Genomic DNA, 20,504 nt, shown 5'->3' with positions numbered 1-20,504 from the left:
TTTTATATATAAATCATATGAAAAAAAAAAAATGTTCCAGAAAGTACTCTAGAATTCTTTGGGAGCGTCTCCCGGGATTCTTCCTTAAATCATTCATGAATCCTTCAAATCCTCTCTGGGATTGTTCTGCTGAAAATCTTGAGATTATTTCTGAATTTTCTTCCAGATATCGCTTTGGGATTCATCCAAAAAAAAACGTTACCATTCCGGTATTACTTCTGAGATTCTTTAGGATATCCCATTGCGATTATTCTGGACATCTTTTTGGATTTTTTTGCAGAACTCTGTATGTGATTTTGCGTGTATCTCCTTAAGGATTACTTTTGAAATCCAGGAAATTAAATTCTTTGAAATTCTTGAAAATTGTTTTCAAAATACTATGGAAGATTTTACCATAAATCCTGATGCAATCCATTTGGATATTTAAAGAGGATTTTATCAAAAAATGTACGACTCTACTAGAAATACTTCGAGAATTCCTCCGAAAATAACTCTAGATTTTTATCCGGAAATACTTCTGGTATTCTTATGAGAATGCCTCTGGTATTCTTCAAAAAATGACTTGAGATGCTTTCGGAAATCTTTCTAAAATTCTTCAAGAAATTCCACTGAGATTTTTACGCCAATATCTTTGAAATACTCCTGAGACTCTTACAAAAATCCTGTTGGAGTTTATTTTTTCGGATATCTTTCTATTCTAAATTTTTCAATAAATTTTGCTGGGATTGTGCTGTAAAACCTGCTAAGATTCATCCAAAAATACGACTGTCATTCTTCCGGATATCATTCAAGAATTCCACCGGAAGTTTTCGTGAGATTCAACCGTAAATCGTTCTGGTATTTTTCAGAAATTCCATTGAGATTCTTAAAAATATCCTTCTGAAAAATTTTCTGAGAATTGTTTTGGGATTATTGAAGGATTTCCAGAAGAATTCCAAGGCGATTCACAGAAACATCACTTCTGTATGAAGGATTATCGTTGATATCTGAAATAATCCCATGAGAATTCTAAATCCAAATTGAAGTGATATTCAAAAGAATCCCAGAAGTTATTTCGCCAGAATCCCTGAAAGATTTAAACGATATTCACAGACATCCAGAAGATTTCATGAATATTTTCCAGAATAATTCCGATGTCCAGATGAACTGCAGAAAGATTCATGGAATAATTTCAGACGGGATTTTCGGAATCATTTGAAAGTAACTTTTAGAAGATCCTCAGAAAAAGAAATCAGTAATCAAAGTAATCGAAAAAATCTCATTATTTCAAGCAATGCTCGTTGGTTCATGTCGAAGGATAAACATGTTCGGCTTAACGAATCTTATTTTAAATATTGAATGACACCACATACAATTAAACTAGTATGTGATTACAATTCTGAATCACCGCAAAAAAAATATTTAGAATCACAATCCTTCTGAGAGGGATGATGTGGTGGATGCACATTCTAATTAAAATTGTCGTTCAATTATGGCGATAAATTAAAATTGTTATTGTTCCATAAATACTTGTTTATTATAATTACTTGTAAATATTGATACAGCATATAAAAAGACATTGGTCCAGAAATTACTCAAGAATTCTATGGAATTTCCCTCCTGGGATTCTTCCTTTAATCACTTACGAATCCTTCAAAACCTCTCTGGGATTGTTCTGGAAATCTAAAGATTATTTCTGATTTTTCTCTAAGTTCTTCTGGAAATCACAGAATACTTACAGATATCGCTTTTGAACTCATCTAAAAAACATCGTTAGCATTCCGGTACTATATCTGAGATTCTTTCGGATATCCTTTGTGATTCTTCTGGACATCTTATTGGAATATTTGCATAAATCTGTATGAGAGTTTGCGTTTATCTCCTTAAGGATTACTTTTGAAATCCTGGAAATCAAATTCGAATCGAAATTCTCGAAGATTCTTTCGGAAATTCTATGGAAGATTCTAACAAAAATCCTGATGCAATTCTTCTGGATATTTTTAGAGGATTTTGCCAAAAAATGTACTACGACTCTACTACAAATTCGTCGAGAATTCCTCCGAAAATAACTCTGGCCTTTTTCCGGAAATACTTCTGGGATTATTATGAGAATACCTCTCGTATTCTTCCGGAAATCACCTGAGATGCTTTCGGAATCCCTTTAGAATACTTTCGAGGATGCTTCCGAAAATCTTTCTGAAATTATTCTAGAAATGCCACTGAGATTTTTACGTCCATATTCTTGAAATTTGTCTGGAACTCTTCCAAAAATCCTGTAGGAAATCTTCCAGATATCTTTCTAGCATTCTTTCGGGAAGCCTTCCGGGATACTTTCGAAAATCTTTCTGAGGATCCTTCAAATCCTTCTGTTAAGGATTCTTGCAGAAATTCTTCCCGAATTACCTCTAGACTCTGGGAGTTTCCTGAATTTTTCAAGAAAACTGTTATTATTTCGACTATCTCTCTAGGATTCTTTCGGAAATTCTTCTACAATACCCCCAAATTTCTTTCTGTTATCCTGCTGGAGGACTTCAAAACATCTTTCAAAGATTCTTCCAGAAATTTTACTGGAATTTTTCAAGAAATTCTGCTGGGATTCTTCCGTAAAACCTGCCGAAATTCATCCGGAAATACGACTGGAATTCTGCTTGAATGATAAGCATTCATGAATTCCACCGGAAGTTTTTGTGGGATTCAACTGTAAATTGTCCTGGTATTTTGTTTAAATACATTGAGATTCTTAGGGAAAAATATACAGGATTCTTAAAAATATCCTTCTCAAAATTCTTCTGGAAATTGCTTTGGAATGAAAGGAGGATTTCCGGAAGAATCCCAGGTCGATTTACAGAAGAACCACAGAGAAATCACTAAAATATTATCAGGGAGATTTCTAAAGGAATTATTTTAAGGATTCTCGTAAATTCCTGAAACAATCTCAGGAGAATTTCGAATGGATTTTGAATGTTTTTTTACAGTGATATCCAAAAGAATCCCAGAAGTTATTTCGCAAGAACCCCTGAAGATTCAATGAAAAGTCACAGACATCCAGACGATTTCATGAATATTTTCCAAAATAATTACGATGTCCAGAAGAGCTCCAGAAAGATTTACGGAATAATTTCAAATGGAATTTCCAGAACCATTTAAAAGTCACTTTCAAAAGATGCTCAGAAAAAGAAATCAGTAATCAAAGAATCTCATAGGTATTTTTTTAAAGTCCCAGTGGCTGTCCGGTAGGATTTAAGGAAATTTTCAAGGAAAATCAATGATGAATCACGAAAAAAAAAAATCAAAAACACTTCCTTATGAATTTCCAGAAGAATCACAAAGTTTTTTTTTCTCAAAAAATCTTAGAAAAAAATTCTAAAGAATCACGAAGGAATTTTCGGAATAATTCTGGATATACAAAATTATCTCAGGCAGAAACAATAATATCAATAGCAATAAATCTGTAAGAATATAAGAAGGATTTCTGTAAGAATATAAGGAGGATTTACAAACAATTACAGAGGAATTTTCGGATGATTTCCATAAATAAAGATTTAAAAAAATCCCCGTCATCTGGAAGATTCTTAGCAGGATTTTCGGAAGTATTCCACATGGATTTCTGGGAGAATTCCATTGGGATTTACAAAAGAATTCCAGAGGAATTTCCGAAAGAATCCCAAGAATTTGCACGGAAGAAAGTGAAGTGAAATAATAGATTTTTTTGATTATAGTCTCAGGCGTCTTTCCGAGAGTATTAATAGGTATAATCTAAGACATTTTTCGGAAAGAATCTCAAAGGGATTTTGAAGAACTTTCAAAGAATTTCACGGAAGAAGTACTGAAGAATTACGAGGAAAATATCAGAATTTAAATAATAATTTCGATTGGATTTCCAGAAGAAATCCCGAGAAATTTTGTGAGAATCCCCGAACCCAGATTTTTAAAATAGATTCCATTACACTGGAAAGCAATCATTAAATCATTTTCGGCAGAATTCCAGAATTTTACGGCAGAATTCCAGAATTTTACAGCAGAATCCTGAAAGGATTTCCATAATAACCCAAGATGGGTTTCTGGGATAGTCCAATAGGAAGTCCCAAGGAGGTTATTGGAAAAATCAGAGCGATCAAAGAAATAACTACATATAATAATTTCAGAAGGGTTTCTGAAAGAATCTCAGTGAATTTTCAAGATGTCCTCTAGCAACACAACTAATATATACTAATATTTACAACTCAATACTTAATTATAAATTGCGTTAAGGTGATTATAGAACAAAGCCACACCTCAAATTTTCAAAAGCACAAGACTTGAGAACCAAACAGCTCTCACCGTTGAAAATTTATCCCATTAGTCACCACCAGCAAGCAAGCAGATTGATTGGTTTTCAACGCAAACTGTTGTCAGATTCTCCAGTCTTGTGCCCTTGTTTGGCTTCGTTTTATAATCACCTTAAGCTGAGTGTACGCCATCCAGTTTGGGGGCGGATTGACGGTATCGAAGTGGATTAAAAACAATTATAGGAGAACGTGTGGAAAATACATATGAACTGCGCAGAATACATCAGACCGATTTAGCATTGCTGCGCACTTCTAAAAGCATTTTATTTTTATTAAAATGTTTGATAATAGTTGAACGACAATGATCATCAGTTGATTTTCCGCTACTGTTTTTTTTAAATCACAATTGTTATTTCTTTCCGTACACGCGCTCGGGAAATTAATCTGGCCATGGTGCAACAACCGCGCTACATTCGATGAATCCTATGCGACAAAAATTGTCGGCGCTATCCGTCAAATTCGCTCACCAAAGCTATTTTGGTGACTTTAACATCACAGCTAAAGTGACTTAACCACGAATCAAAACAAAACACTACTTGAGCCGATTTTACACTGGTAGAAAAACGTCGAAAGCAACTGTATGAAACGGCTTATCATTTTGTTATAATTATTTTTGTTGAAAATATTAGAAACTACCTAGTTTTTGAACGCGATCTGATTGTATGCTATATTTGAGCGATGTACACGGCGAAAAAATGTTAAAAAGTTGATTCATTTTAAAACAGTTTTAGAAGACAGGTTGTGATTCTTCTCAATTAGTTTTCTCAAAACCGTATGAAAGTTACTTACGTCGATTTGAAAAAGTAATCGAGATTTGGTGATTTTCATTATCACTGCGACGGTATATCGACATTTTCAGATAATCGCATTACGTGGATTTATCTTGCAGAGCACAATATGCACTTCAACAGAAAAGTAATCGCCCATCTCGATGCGTGGGAAATTTCTTGCAAGAAATGCTCAAGAAAAACATTTTTCTTTGATCGCAGTACGCAGTTGAAAAGAAATGTCAATTCAAATGGAGCTCACTATTCGAAATTTCTTGACCATTTCTTGGGCACAAATTTTTACTTTTCTTGAGCGGAACAGCATACTTAGCTTTAAAGTTTATGGGTTTATTCACAAATTTCATAAAAAATGGAAGCGTCTTTCCAAGCCAAGATTAAACCTATAACTGGCAGGATGTTTGTTATTCGGTTTCCATATCAAATTTCTCTAAGCCTGCTAATCATACGATTTTCCTGAATAGATTATTTGAATACTGTTCATTACTTCCTCACTTTACTCGCTCTTTCTACTCTTTATAAATCAAACAGTATTTAATTTTTCTTGTTTTCAATAAGCTTATTCAAGATATAATTGATTCAATTTATTTTCAAAAAGTTTATTAAACTCAGTAGTTGGTCTTCCAATGGACCCTTATTATGTTGAATAACAATGGATATTCCGGAAACTAAAATATTGACCTTGAAGTGGAATTTGTAGCTTCAGTATTGAATTGAAGGACCTATTATGGCCCATGTCGAAGATTTTGACTTACAGATACATTGGTGTGGGTTTACGCGATTTCATACATGGTGGGCTTTAGCGCATGTTAGTCATACTAGTCTGCTTCTTTGGTCACACTGACACAAGTATTTATAGTTGCCACAATATGGCTTTATTGAGCAGATTGCAAATTGTACATTGTAAACTTCTAGGAAGTGCATTTTTACAATCTTCGAACACCTCTGGTTATCTAAAGTTATCTAAAGTGTTTGACCTAGAACTCAAATCGTTACAATATCAAATAATCCGCTGTTTAGAAATCAGACCATAGAGTACTTTTAAAAGTTCTTCATTCAATTTTTCATTGTTAGTAATTTCATCGCATGGAATTTCCTATTGGGCTAACTGGGCCCTATTCACGAATTTCATAATGTTCAATAGTTGCTTGAAAATTCTTGTAGATATCCACACTTACTATAAAACGATTTAGTGTTTTCTACACTATAGTTTGATATTATCCATAAGAAATGATAACGCAGAAGTCTTTTTAAAAAAAGACAATTTACACCGTCTTCAGCCAAAGGCTGCACAGACTGAACGATCACTAATATTAGGCAACGGACAACACATAACACCAGTAACCCAGTGATTATTTTTCGTTTGACGAAAAGTTTCCACCGACCAGAGTGAGAATCGAACCCACACCCCTTGACACAACACGCCAAATGACTGACGCCGCTAACCGCATGACTACGAAGCCCACAAATTTCAGATTGCAGGTTACTGTGGACATGTGCAGTCGTTTTCAAGTAATTATTTCGAGAATTTTTTGAACAACGTATAACAAACTAAAATATTTAAAAGTTTATGAGAATACAATAGAAAAATAATGAATTTGATTGTTTTGTGCGAAAAATGTCTCGAAATCCAGCATTTATATTATATTGTTTTGGTCTCAATTTAGTATGGATAGTTTAACATTTTTTTATTGCAAAAATATACATAAATGCCCCCGTTTTTATTATAAAAATGCCTGTTTCTGAACACGTTCACAACACGGTTTACTTCCGGTAACTTGAACAAACTCACTACAACAGGACTCCCCAACCTATATGGTTCGTGGGCTCCTAGGACAGCTCATCACACAGCGCTAGTTATTCCACACGACTCAGCTCTCGTAGTTCGAAAGATTTATAGACCTATGAGGACCCAAATTATCAACGTCAACGAATTGCCGCCCGGATAAAAACGTGTCATTCAGTGCATGGAATAAACCATTAATGTACAATGTATTGGATACATTATACTGTAATTGAATGTCGAAGCTACATTATTCTGGTTTGAATATACAATTCAAAAACAATATAATATATTGTAGCAGAACACTGTATTGTTTTTAATTGGTTTTATACCTTACAATTTTGATCAAATTTTTGCATAAAACAACTGTTGCTTTTTTCTATGTAGCTTTGCTGAAAGAAGTAAACAAAACAAGTTCAGAAAGCAAGAAATGTTGGGTGAAAAATATTCAAAAAAAAAAAAATAAGAAGTTTTTTAGAAATCACTTGACATTAGCTGTAACGACAAATGCAACCATGATAAATATCTTTACTGAGCAATTCTCGCTGAAACCAGGCCGCCATCGGCACCCATCGTTAGAATTCCAATTTTATGTCTCTCATCGCTAGCTTTCGATAAAACTTAAGGGTGATCCTTTTTGTTTTCTCAAATTGGTGGACCCCTCGTACGCCAGCTAGCTAAACAGTTTGCAAAAAAGCCCATTTTTTGATAAATCTTGGGTATTTCTTCACGTGATATGTCTCATATTTCCCTTGGAACACATACCAAACTTAATAGCATCGTATAGAGAAAGGATATAGCTTTCATTTGAAGTTAAAAAAAATCCGGCGGCCATTTTGAATTTGGCCGCCATCTTGAATTTTGTTAGAAAAATCGTTTTTTCACCATTAGCGCACCGCTCGTTTTGAATTCTGAGATCACCATCAGAAAGCTGAGGAAAAATTGCGTAAGATAGGCTACAGAAACTAGGTGTGCAATGGTATTTACCCTATGAAATGAACGGTTTTCTAAAACATGTTCCACGATTTTGACGTATATGGCGAGTGCAATCAATGCAAACATCATTTTTTGTACAACAAAGATACAAGTTTTCAATAGTTGGTGTATTTTTCGAGTCAGATGAAGAATAGGAGTATTATTTTGAGTGAAAAAATCTGGCGGCCATCTTGGATTTTGACGCCATCTTGGTTTTAAGTAGTAGAATGAGTTTTCACCTTGATAGCACTCAACATGTTGAATTTTAATGCCACCGTTACACTTATTATTCTTCTTGTTCTTCTTTTTCCTGACGTTACGTCCCTACTGGAATAGAGCCAGCCCCTAAGCTTCAAAAATAAATTAACAAGTAGAATTTTTAACGCTTATTTGCCACCTGAATGATTGTTCTGCATATCTGCGAGTTGAAAAATAGCATTAATTCTTTCATTTATTTGGTCTTAAACCATTGATAGAAATGAACAATCTGTTGAACAGCTAAAATAAGATAAGAAATAAAGAATCTGGTTGTTTTTTTAACGGAGATCTTTAATTAATTAAACATGAAGAGCGCTGAGATGGTAAAAAATCATTCTACTGCTAAAAACTAAGATGGCGTCGAAATCCAAGATGGCCACCAGATTTTCCAAACTCAAAATGATTCACCTGAGTTTCGGCATTACGTCCACATTAGAACAAAGCCTGCTTCTCACCTTGCAATTTCGCTATTTTTAACATGCATGTTGGGTGTTAGTAAAAACAATACTTTATGATTCAGAAAATCAAGGATTTTTTTTGCTTAAAAATTTAAGATTTCCATTCTAAATTAATGCACTTTTGGAAATGTTTTACGTTAAAACTACAGATATTACCACAAAACTTACTAATGTCCCAACACACAATTTATAAACTTCATTCGATGACAAAAAAAGCATATGGTAAAAAAAAAAATTGTTTATTTCAATCAATGTTTATGGACGGTTTTTATTCATTAAATTTATTTATTCATAATAACTGAATTCAAAGATATGTCGAAGAAATATTCTGTTATTAAAAATCGTATTATAAAAGAAAATTCCTATTTAATAACCTGTATTTATAACTAATAAAGCTGAGTATCAGGCTCGGTTCCACTAGGGACGTAACGTCAGGAAAATGCAGAATAATAAGAAGAAGAGTATACGTAACCTTGTTTTTATTGGTAACCTCTAAAATCGACATGCTGAGTGCTATCAAGGTGAAAAATTCATTCTACTAGTCAAAATCAAGATGGCGTCAAAATCCAAGATGGCCGCCAGATTTTATCACTCTAAATAATACTCCTATTCTTCATCTGACTCGAAAAATACACCAATTATTGAAAACTTGTATCTTTGTTGTACAAAAAATGATGTTTGCATTGATTGCACTCGCCATATACGTCAAAATCGTGGAACATGTTTTTGAAAACCGTTCATTTCATAGGGTAAATACCATTGCACACCTAGTTTCTGTAGCCTATCTTACGCAATTTTTCCTCAGCTTTCTGATGGTGATCTCAGAATTCAAAACGAGCGGTGCGCTAATGGTGAAAAAACGATTTTTCTAACAAAATTCAAGATGGCGGCCAAATTCAAAATGGCCGCCGGATTTTTTTTAACTTCAAATGAAAGCTATATCCTTTCTCTATACGATGCCATTAAGTTTGGTATGTGTTCCAAGGGAAATATGAGACATATCACGTGAAGAAATACCCAAGATTTATCAAAAAATGGGCTTTTTTGCAAACTGTTTAGCTAGCTGGCGTACGAGGGGTCCACCAATTTGAGAAAACAAAAAGGACCACCCTTAAGTTTTATCAAAAGCTAGCGATCAGTGACATAAAATTGGAATTCTAACGATGGGTGCCGATGGCGGCCTGGTTTCAGCGAGAATTGCTCTACTTCTATAGGCGTTAAAATTATTTGGCTACATTTGGCACGAATATCCGGTAAGTTGGGCGATACAAATCCATACAAAATACAAATTTTATACTTTTCACCACTAATTTAAATACAGTTCGTTGAATTGTTTTTGTATTGTACAACAGTTCACGAATTGCTAATCACGACAATACATGAACAATATATCGTATGGATCAATGCACGAGTTCACTATTTTGATGTTTGATCGGTGCTGAATTTACTTGTTGGCATGGTAACATAAATAACAAGGCACCGCTAAAACGTCAACGAGTGAATTCGTGCATTGGTCCATTGTATTTTCAAAATATATGCACAGACAAACAGACGTAACACTTAGAACAAATCGCGATCAAAATCATAGTCGCGAGAACATGTACGCCCAATGCTAAAATCACTGTGTTTGGCCGATGGGCCAACAGGTGGCGGTAGTGCGTAAACGTCAAACACGAACAAAAACGATGCGAGCGCTGCGGGTGGTGGATTGGCCACCTAACATATATTTGAATCGACCGTTAAAAAGGTGGTCGATGGACATCGATGAGAGTGTGACGTCTGTTTGTCTGTGATATATGTATGAGAAAATATTGCGGTTCTTTTGAAAATTTTCCGTTCTGCGGTAGCCGCCAAGTTCTACCGCAGCTGTCAAAGTTCTACCGCAGGCTTGAGAATCATTGTATCATTGAACGAAACCATCTAATCAAAGTATGCTAATAGAATCCAAAGCTTTGAAAAATATCCGAAAACTACAGTCATCAGTGTAGTTTCCAAGGTATCGTCGCAACCGATCGATGATGCTTTGTGAAAATCAGTAATGTGACAGCTGCGGTAGCTTTCTGTTCGACCGTAGAACGGAAAGTTATCTCTAAAATTGCAATATCTATATTTGTATTGTTACGATACTTAACCACCCATACATTATATTGCAAAAATCTCATATACCATACAGTGAACTGTTCAAAACAATATATTGTACTGTAATTGTATTGTCGTTTTACAATATACTGTATTGTATTTCCAATATATTGAATGGTACTGTTACAATACGTTATATTGTTTTTGTATTGTATTTTTTATCCGGGTAGTGTAGATGTAGTTGTGAACCTTAGAGGAAAACAATATGCACTCTATCTAAAAAAACACCCAGAATCCGGGTGTAAATCTTTCAAATTGGGTAATATTTCCATATGCATTTTGATGAGCCTGGAAAGCGTGTGCAAGTTTCTTTGAGGAAAACAAAAACAAACTGTGTATGACGAGCGTATGCTAGTCAAATGTCACTAAGCTCTATGAGATTCCGCAATCATGTATATAATATCCCACACGGAGACGGAATTCAACTCAATTTTGGGTTGTTTCAACGCAATTCCGTAGTTGAGCCCAATAACTCAATTTTGGCTAAATTTCCAAGGTCCCCACTAGGTAGTTTGGCTTTAATTCCATTAGAAAAATATACTCAATTTTGGGTTGATTTAACGCAAAATTGAGTTCTTTCGACTCAAACATAAGAAAAGTTGCATTTACTCAAATTTGGCTTATTGGGCCAAAGTACCCCCATTGGGTAGATGCAGCTTTCTCTATTTTTGACAACATTCGTGTGGGAGAAAGAGAAAACCGAGAGATTTTGGGTTGAAACTATAATCGATATACTTAATTTTGGGTAAAGTAAACTCAAAAATTAGGTAAAAATATTTCTCCGTGCAGAGTTGTCTGTCTGTCAGTAACGCTTTGAAATATTTCACCGAAAAGTTTCGCTGAGCGCTACAACAGTGAATTTGATTCTTAGAACATTACAATTTCAAGTTGTAGAGAACTACAACAGTTATTTTACAGAATATTCTAGAGTTTCATGGACCATGTTTCTTCCGCATTCGTAGAATACTCTAGAACTTTTCATCGTTGTCGTTTTCATTTTTGGGAACTGCTCTTTTAAAAAAGTTAAACCAAATCGAGCTATTCTGAACCAATATATCTATGTTCACTCATGCTGCAAAATCATTTTTGTGCAGATATATGCTGCTTCAAAAATTTCATATTACATTGATAAGCGCTGTGCAATATACAGCGAAGGAAATCATCAAAAGAGCAGTTTTTCAGAATGTATTGACATTCCACACATGATTGGTTGGTTGAAACGTTCGATTTTGTGTGAATCGATCTCAATTTTGTGTGACTTCGATGAAACGTGTTGTTCGGTGATCAAATCGTAAACTTCAAGCAAATTGTAGTTCGGTCGAACTTGAATTCGGTTGGGGTAAAATATGTGGTTCAGAAGGGGTTTCTACAGTTCCAACCTATAAACACGAGTTTGAATCAGATTTTTGCCCGCCAAATAGTTTTTATTTTATTTACAGTGAAACTAAAAACATACTAAAAACAACATTTCATGGTTACTAAGGTGGTCCCCCATAACAGCTTTCAAATTATTCCTGTTCTATGAGTCAATAATTCCATGCGTCATTACAACTGTGATTTTGAAAGACAACAATAAATTATGGAACACAGCAACACTGCGATCTGTAGAATATTTAAAAATGTTATTCTCTCCGATTCATAGAATGTTCTGGAATTTTCGAATTTTCACAGCTGAAGAAACACTACGACAGCATTAGGGCTGTAATTATTCCAGATTAGAACATTACAACAACATTAATGCCACGTGCTAAATAGAGTATGGTCAGAGCATAAATTTAGGCGATTTGGCGGTCATTAGTATCATACGTGTCAATGTCGGGTCATGTTAAGGTGATTATGAAGCGAAGCCAAACTTTAAATTTTCAAGTGCACAAGACTGGAGAATCTGAGAACCGTTCGCGTCGAAAATCAATCAAATTGCTTGCTTGCTGGTTAAAATGACCATAAATTGTCTAACACAGTTTTAATATCGGACTTCAACGTCTGTTATCTGTGACATTATCAATCTTTGGAAGATTATGCATAGCTTTCCGCTTTCAAATTTTGTTGGGTAAGCTAGTTATTCAATATTTCCTTCCAGTTTGAAGTCACACTCTGGTTCTTATCAATACATAGAAGGATTACCTAAAACGAACCCGGATTGTAGCAGAGATAGCAGAGCAGATATAGGCGATTATGAGCCTCTGTACATGCCATAAATTCTTTTGTTCTTATGACTTTTACTAAGCGCCGTTTGTTGGTGCTGTCTCGCTCTCTCTCACGGGCAACTTGAAAACAGGGCGCACAGTAAAAGTCAAACGTTTTATGGCATGCATAGGCTCATAGAGTGATGTTTGAAAAAGTGCATTTCAGAGATGGTGTCGCGTTACGAAATGCAACTGCTTTTAGTTACCATATACACGGTGTTATGTTTCAAAATGAATGTCACAACATCAAGTACATTTAAAATGCAAAATATAAAACCTGTTTAACCATATGGTCAAAAGGCATATTTCCGAGAACAGGCCTAATTTGATAATGAAAGTCGGTTCCTCGTGGTGTCGCGTTACGCTGGAATGTGTCTACAACTCAAGTAATTTCGGTAGCGGAATCATTCCTTGACAATTTCTTGTCCTGCGATAAAAGCTACCATTTTAGGGCCGATTTCTTCACTTTCGCTTAAGCCGTAAACCACGTTCACCCATATGATTAAACTACGTTCAAGACCAAAGCGGGGGCGAAGAAATCGGCCCTTAGGGGGTTAACTTAAGCGCTCACACCGGCAATTTTGAGCAGACCATAAATGCGGTTGATTTTACCATGTCTGTTGTCGAAATCAGATTGTTATAAATTATTTCTGTCAAATGTACCAGTAATGTGGTGGGATGTACCGTAAACATAGTAAATTGGTCTGAAATTCCATGGTAGTTTCAAGAATGGGCGTAGTCAGCTAAAATAGTAATTTTTACTACAGAATTTTTTCCCGTGTACTTATGATAAGCGACCAGTCATATAAATTGACTCAAAATTACGGTCAATTCATTTTTTAGTGTAAATTCACTACCGAGTGATGATGTTGCGCAACAGCTTTCGTTTGACCGATGATTATCACAAAAATAATGATGACAAAATAACTGTCAAAGTCAGTCCGCCTGGCAGGCTGGACTGATTGACAGCCGACGTCCATCTCGTTTTGAAAAATTAGCAAAATTTTGCTGAAAATCGAAAAGCCTAAAAAAGTGATCCTCGCAACGTCTCCGACGTAGAGTTGTGTGTCCTTGTGTTCATTGGAATCGCCAGCAAGACCGTAGGCAACAATAGTCGCGTTCGCCCGCCGGAAGGATGGCTTTCTCGGTGCTAAGCTCGGTGGCCAAAAAGGCAGCTGCCAATGTTTATGTAACCAATTGTTTGTTGAAGAATGTTGGGGCTTTATATAATTCCCAGCAAGTGCGGAACGCCGGCAAGTGGTATCCGGATGCGGAGTTCGTGAACCAGTTCAACTCGGCGGTGATGTACCCGGATGAGGTCACCTCCAAGTGGAAGATCCCCCCATGGAACAGCAAGATTGCCCCGGTGGAGAAGACGGTCCGCAATGTGAAGATCAATTTCGGTCCCCAGCATCCGGCAGCTCACGGTGTGTTGCGTCTGGTGTTGGAACTGGACGGTGAGACGGTCATGAGAGCCGATCCGCATATTGGACTGCTGCATCGCGGCACGGAGAAACTGATCGAGTACAAAACGTACACCCAGGCTTTGCCGTATTTCGATCGGTTGGATTATGTGTCCATGATGTGCAACGAGCAGTGCTATTCTTTGGCGGTTGAAAAGCTGCTGAACATTGATATCCCCTTGAGGGCCAAGTACATTCGTGTGTTGTTCGGAGAGATCACCAGGATTCTGAACCACATCATGGCTATTGGAACTCACGCTTTGGATGTGGGAGCCTTGACGCCGTTCTTCTGGCTGTTCGAGGAACGTGAGAAGATGATGGAGTTCTACGAGCGAGTTTCGGGGGCTCGTATGCACGCTGCGTACATCCGTCCTGGTGGTGTCTCGCAGGATCTTCCTCTGGGACTGCTGGACGATATCTACGAGTTTGCTTCCAAGTTCGCCGAGCGTCTGGATGAGGTCGAAGATGTCCTCACCACCAACCGTATCTGGGTTCAGCGAACTCAGGACATCGGAATCGTTACGGCCGAAGATGCCCTGAACTATGGCTTCAGCGGTGTCATGCTTCGTGGATCGGGCATCAAGTGGGATCTTCGCAAGTCGCAGCCGTACGATGCTTACCATCTGGTTGACTTCGACGTCCCGATCGGAACCAAGGGCGACTGTTACGATCGTTATCTGTGCCGTGTGGAGGAAATGCGTCAATCGTTACGTATCATTGACCAGTGCTTGAATCAGATGCCGGCCGGGGATATCAAGACTGACGATGCCAAGTTGACTCCACCGTCGCGTTCGGAGATGAAGACCTCGATGGAGGCCTTGATCCATCACTTCAAGCTGTTCACCCAGGGCTATCAGGTGCCTCCTGGCTCGACCTACACCGCAATTGAAGCCCCGAAGGGAGAGTTCGGTGTCTATTTGGTGTCGGATGGTTCTAGCCGCCCGTATCGGTGCAAGATCAAGGCTCCGGGCTTTGCCCATTTGGCCGCGCTGGACAAGGTGGGCAAGCACCACATGTTGGCTGACGTTGTGGCCATCATCGGAACGCTGGATGTTGTGTTTGGTGAAATCGATCGCTAAGGGGAAAGGGCTATGGTTGCAGAACGGGGATAAGCGTCAAACGAAAAACGAACATGATGCCCTGCGCGGAGAATTTAACAATTTAGAAAGCATTATGTAAACGACCCAAAATGTGCGAGAATGGTTCAATAAATGAATTCGTTACTACTAAAGATGAATGTGTTCTTTTTGTAGCAAAGAAATTCATCTGTTTCTTTAGTTAGAAAGTAGACTAAAGGATTCAAATTTTTGTTTACAGAAAAATGATTTTCCGGAAAATTCTGACTCCCAAACCAAAAGTATCTGAAGTGCTAACAGCCTATTTGAAACAGTGCAATGAACCACCTTGGACGTCGTACTTCATAAAGGTAGGTACAGACACGGGTATATTTTTAGAAGACATGGATTGTGTATGACCCATAAAAAATCTGGCTTGAGAAAAGAACGATTGTAATAATTACTACAAGAAACTTCTTTAACCGTTAGAGAAACAAATGGAGCAATCCTCTATGGTATATCTGAATGAATCAATGGATGGTTTCTTTAAAACAGCTATGGCCGATAACGTGCGATCACTCTCGATGTCTATCGAAGCATTGCTGATTCCCTTGCTATTTTTAACGGAAGGTATCTAAAGTATCTATATTAACCAAAATGGTATATGAAGTCTCCTTTTTATTTGTTTAGCTATTCTGATCAAAAATTGTACAGACAGAAACCTTCAGAGACTATAATGGGTTCAACAGGTTTTTCAAGAACATAAAGTCTAAGATTTCCCGAGGAAAAGCTTCAGGAATTATCATAGTGATTTTAATTAGAATACTTTCAGGATCTCTCTAGACATTCTTCTAGAGATTTCTTTACCAATTCTTCCAGCATATTTTCGAAAAATGCTTAGAAGTATTTTTCCAGAATTTGATCCAGGGAATCCTCTAGAACTCCAAAGCTCTCCAAACCTCCGGTAATTTCCTCAGGCATTACCTTGATTTTTTAACTAACCGGAAAATCTCCAGATATTTTTTCACTAATCCTTCGACCAAATTCTCCAGTAGTTACTCAAGGAGATCTTCCAAGGACTTTTACAGAATTTCTACCGAGGAAATCCACAAAGGTTTATTCAAGAATGTTTGTAAAAGTAGTAGTAGTAGATTCCAAGGGGATTTCATTCGAGAAATAACTCGAAAAATGTTTGGAAGAACTGAAGAAGTTATCCTTGGATAAAATGCAGGAGAAATTCCATGGAAAAACTCTTGAGGGAGGCCAACGAATTACTTATAGAATTCTAGAGTTTGTGGATTTTAATCGAAGAACTTCTGTAAGTAATGAGTAACAACTGTAGAAATCGATGGAAGAATAAGAGTAAACATATCAGGAAGAAATCCTAGAATCGGAAAAAATCAGATTAATCCCTTTTAGCAATTACAAAAGGTTGTAGTGTTGAAATGCTAAAGGATTTCCTGGACTAATTTTTTGAGAAATTTCTCCAATCATCTTTTGAAGAATCGCGGAAGAATGTGTGAGGAATCTATAAAGTTATTTACTAGAGAGATCCTTGTAATGGTTCCTGGGTTCCGGGTTTGTATATCATGCTAATGTTCGTCTCGTAAATGAAATGATATAGTTAAAATCTCCAATTCGCCATCTTTTTGACCATTACGACAATCAACTCTTGTCTTGGCCAGACAACTGTTAAGAAATATTTCAAACTAGTGGTCCCGGCAAACTTCGTCTTGCCATCAAGTAGGCTGTTGAAAAATGTCATGGAATCTCCCATACAAAATGACATATTAGTACTCTCCAGTTTTACCAAATTTTCCGAAAACTTCCCTAAGCTTTTCCGTCACACGAACACGTCGGAACCCTTCAAGAAGACAACAGTGAAAGAATTGTGCAAATCGGTTGTCCCGTTCTTAAGCCATTTCGTGACATACAAACACTACTCCATTTTTATTTATATAGATTACTACATTCCAAATTCAAAAAAAAAAAAATGGAGTGGTGTTTGTATGTCACGAAATGGCTTAAGAACGGGATAACAGATTTGCAAAATTCTTTCACTGTTGTGTTCTTGAAGGGTTCCGACGTGTTCGTGTGACGAAAAAACTTAGGGAAGTTCTCGGAAAATTTGGTAAAGCTGGAGAGTACTTATATGTCGTTTTGTATGGGAGGTTCCATGACAGTTTTCTACAGCCTACTTGATGGCAAGACGAAGTGTTGCCAACACTGGTAGCAACTGATTATGTTGCTCGGATATCGTTGGCGCCATAGCAACCGGATAACAAATCTAAGTAAGCTGCGGCTGAAAAAAAAGAGACTGAACGAAAAATTCAAGCGATCAAGACGTGCGAGAAGAAAAACTTATCAAACTAGTTAAAATTAGAAAACTTAATGTTAAATTAGTTCTAATCCTAAATGTTAAATTAAATTAGTTAAAAGTACTTTGAAGCATTTCATTTGAGTTTGGCTGGTAAAATCCTACAAATAGTATTTGTAGCAGCTGTAGCAGGTGAGTGCTGACGGTGGCCTTCAATCTGTGGCCATTCCGTTCCGCCGACTGGATTTTACCTTGGCCCTTCTTCTCCGGCAGGTGAGTGCTGACGGTGGCCTTCAAGCTGTGGCCATTCCGTTCAGCCGCTTGGATTTTACATTGGTCCTTCGAATACCAAACGCCAGTTTATATGGCACAACAGTTGCGCCGCTCTAGAAGAGAAACTAGAGGCGTAGTACCAAAGCGACTAGAAAATTTCTTTGTTCAACTTCCACATCAACCAACCATGTTTCGTACTCCTGTAAATGAACAGCAGCAGAACAAATCAATCCAGCGAACTGCAGACCATGTCTCAGCCCCGATCGGAAATGACGCGGAGAACGATCCTGTTTCTGGTTCTCGCATCTCGAAGGGTGCTGCCCACTCTGAAAAGCGTTCAAAGAAAAGCCTATCTTCTCGTATCAGCGAAGCTGACAGCCAACTGAAGGCTCTTTTGTTGGAAGAGCAGATCGAGGGGATGAACTGAAGGCGTCTATCGAACGAGACAAAATTCTGGCTGAGAAACGATTAGCTGCGCTCCAGATAGAACAAGACCTGGCGTTGAAGACGGAAGAAAGAAAAGCAGAGTTCCTCAAGCGAAAGCGTGAGCGTGAACTTAAGAAGGAAGAACTTAAGACTGGTTCAAGTTACGGCTCGAGTGTCTGCAGCAGCAGAGGTAGCAGCTCGAGTGCGTACACCAGTGTATCTCGACGTGTCACCAAATGGCTCACCGAGTCAAAAACCGTGGAAGCAAGCAACACGAACAATCTGGAGTCAAATCGCAAAATTCGCCCATCGTCCCGCGAGCCTGCAGCGAATGATGTACCTGTTCCCGAACCTGGCGTGAATGCAATCCTGTACGAAGCATTCAAGGCACTGCAAGGAAGAAACGTCAAGGACTTGCCGTCGTTTTCTGGTGACATCATGGAGTGGATGATTTTCGAAACTGAATTCAAAACGTCCACTGAGGAATTCCGTCTAACAGATCGGGACAATATCAGGCGACTGAATAAAGCGTTACAAGGTAAGGCACGCAAAACTGTGGAATCGCTGTTGTCTTCCCCTGACAACGTCGCTCAGATCATGAGGATGCTGAAATCGAACTTTGGACGCACTGAATGGGTTGTGGTCAATCGATTGGAAGCACTGCGAAATTTAGAGAGCGTCAAGGAAGGTAACATCGAATCATTTAGGACTTTTTACAATGCTGTAGTAGGTACCATGGTCGCAATGCAGAACGCCAAGGCGGATAATTATCTGCTCGTCTGTGAATTATCGTTGGACGAACGGTATGTCACATAAGGAAGAAGATTCGATGATGCTCTCATTCGATATCTCTGGTCCTGCAGTTCAAGCAAAATGGTACAGAGCAAATTACATTCGTTCTGTGCAAAATCTCGACCTACCACCAATGAATTTCGACATCGAGAAGGTGAGGCAGCTGTACCCAATGCTTGATGAAGACAAGCTAGCTGCTGTGCAAGGTGCTCGTCCCTGCATGCTGATAGGCTCGAACAACGCAGATTTGATTGTACCACTGAAAACAATTCAATACTCACTGCATGGTCTACAACTAACTCGCTGCCACCTGGGTTGGACGGTTCATGGCTTGATCGAACCAAGCGATACTGCATCATTCGACAATCACGCTTTATTATGTGCTGAAGATGACGACGTCGAGCTGACGGATCTGGTGAAACAGATTTACAAGGTAGAAGATTTTGGAATCACCGGACAGTCTCCAAAAATGTCTGACGAGGATCAACGTGCCATCGATATTATGAACCGTGCCATCACACGAAGGGGAGAGCGCTTCGAAGTAGGACAAATCTACAAGTACAACAATTTTTCGTTCCCGGACAGCAAGCCTCAAGCGTTAAGGCGACTACTGATTATCGAGAAGAAGATGGATTCTGACCTCGATTTTGCCGAGAAGTATTGCAGCAAAATTCAAGATTACATCAATAAAGGATATGCACGGAAACTGGAGTCTGATGAACTCACTGAAACACCGAATACATGGTACTTGCCCCACTTCAGCGTGGAGAGCGCTGGTAAATTCCGTTTGGTCATGGATGCGAAGGCCAAATCGCATGGTTTTTCTCTCAATGATTTGTTGTTGAAAGGTCCTGACCTCGTACCTGCCTTGATTGCGATCCTGATGCGTGCTAGGAAGAAGAAGATTGGCTTTGTGGCGGACATCAAAGAGATGTTCCACCAAATCCTCATCCGTAGAATGGACCAGGACTCTCAACGATTCTTTTTTCGTGGCATGGATCGCTCTGAATCTCCTAGTGTGTACATCATGATGGTGATGATCTTCGGTGCTGTGTCATCTCCGTCTATGGCACAATTCATCAAGAATTTCAACGCGAAGGAAATGGAAGAGGAGTATCGAGGTGTGGAACGCGCCGTGATAGATCAACATTACGTTGACGACTATTTTGATTGTGCGGACACCGATGAAGAGGCCATCGAACTGGTACAGCGTGTGGTCGAGACCCATGATCATGGCGGATTTCAATTAGTCAAGTTTTCATCGAACTCTGAAGCTTTTTTGGATTC

At 38.0% G+C, this 20,504-nt stretch overlaps 2 protein-coding genes across 2 annotated transcripts in view; both read left to right on the top strand.

Moving 5' to 3' along the window:
• Window positions 1-20,504, top strand: part of LOC5574753 (uncharacterized protein C15orf61 homolog) — a 28,833-nt gene that overhangs the window by 2,912 nt on the left and 5,417 nt on the right. The window contains exon 2 of the mRNA XM_001655267.2: window positions 15,672-15,780. Within this exon, the coding sequence (XP_001655317.2) occupies window positions 15,676-15,780 (105 nt within the window). The 5' untranslated portion in view covers window positions 15,672-15,675. The remainder of the gene's footprint in view (window positions 1-15,671; window positions 15,781-20,504) is intronic.
• On the top strand, window positions 13,826-15,585 carry LOC5574746 (NADH-ubiquinone oxidoreductase 49 kDa subunit). Its single transcript, XM_001655266.2, has one exon. The coding sequence runs from the start codon at window positions 14,027-14,029 to the stop codon at window positions 15,431-15,433; it is 1,407 nt and encodes a 468-aa protein (XP_001655316.1). The 5' UTR covers window positions 13,826-14,026; the 3' UTR covers window positions 15,434-15,585.

The sequence above is a fragment of the Aedes aegypti genome, chromosome 1 (genome assembly GCF_002204515.2).
Source record: "Aedes aegypti strain LVP_AGWG chromosome 1, AaegL5.0 Primary Assembly, whole genome shotgun sequence".
NCBI classification, from domain to species: Eukaryota; Metazoa; Arthropoda; class Insecta; order Diptera; family Culicidae; genus Aedes; species Aedes aegypti.
Note: the sequence above shows the minus strand (reverse complement) of the source record. Positions and strands in the feature narration are given on the sequence as shown.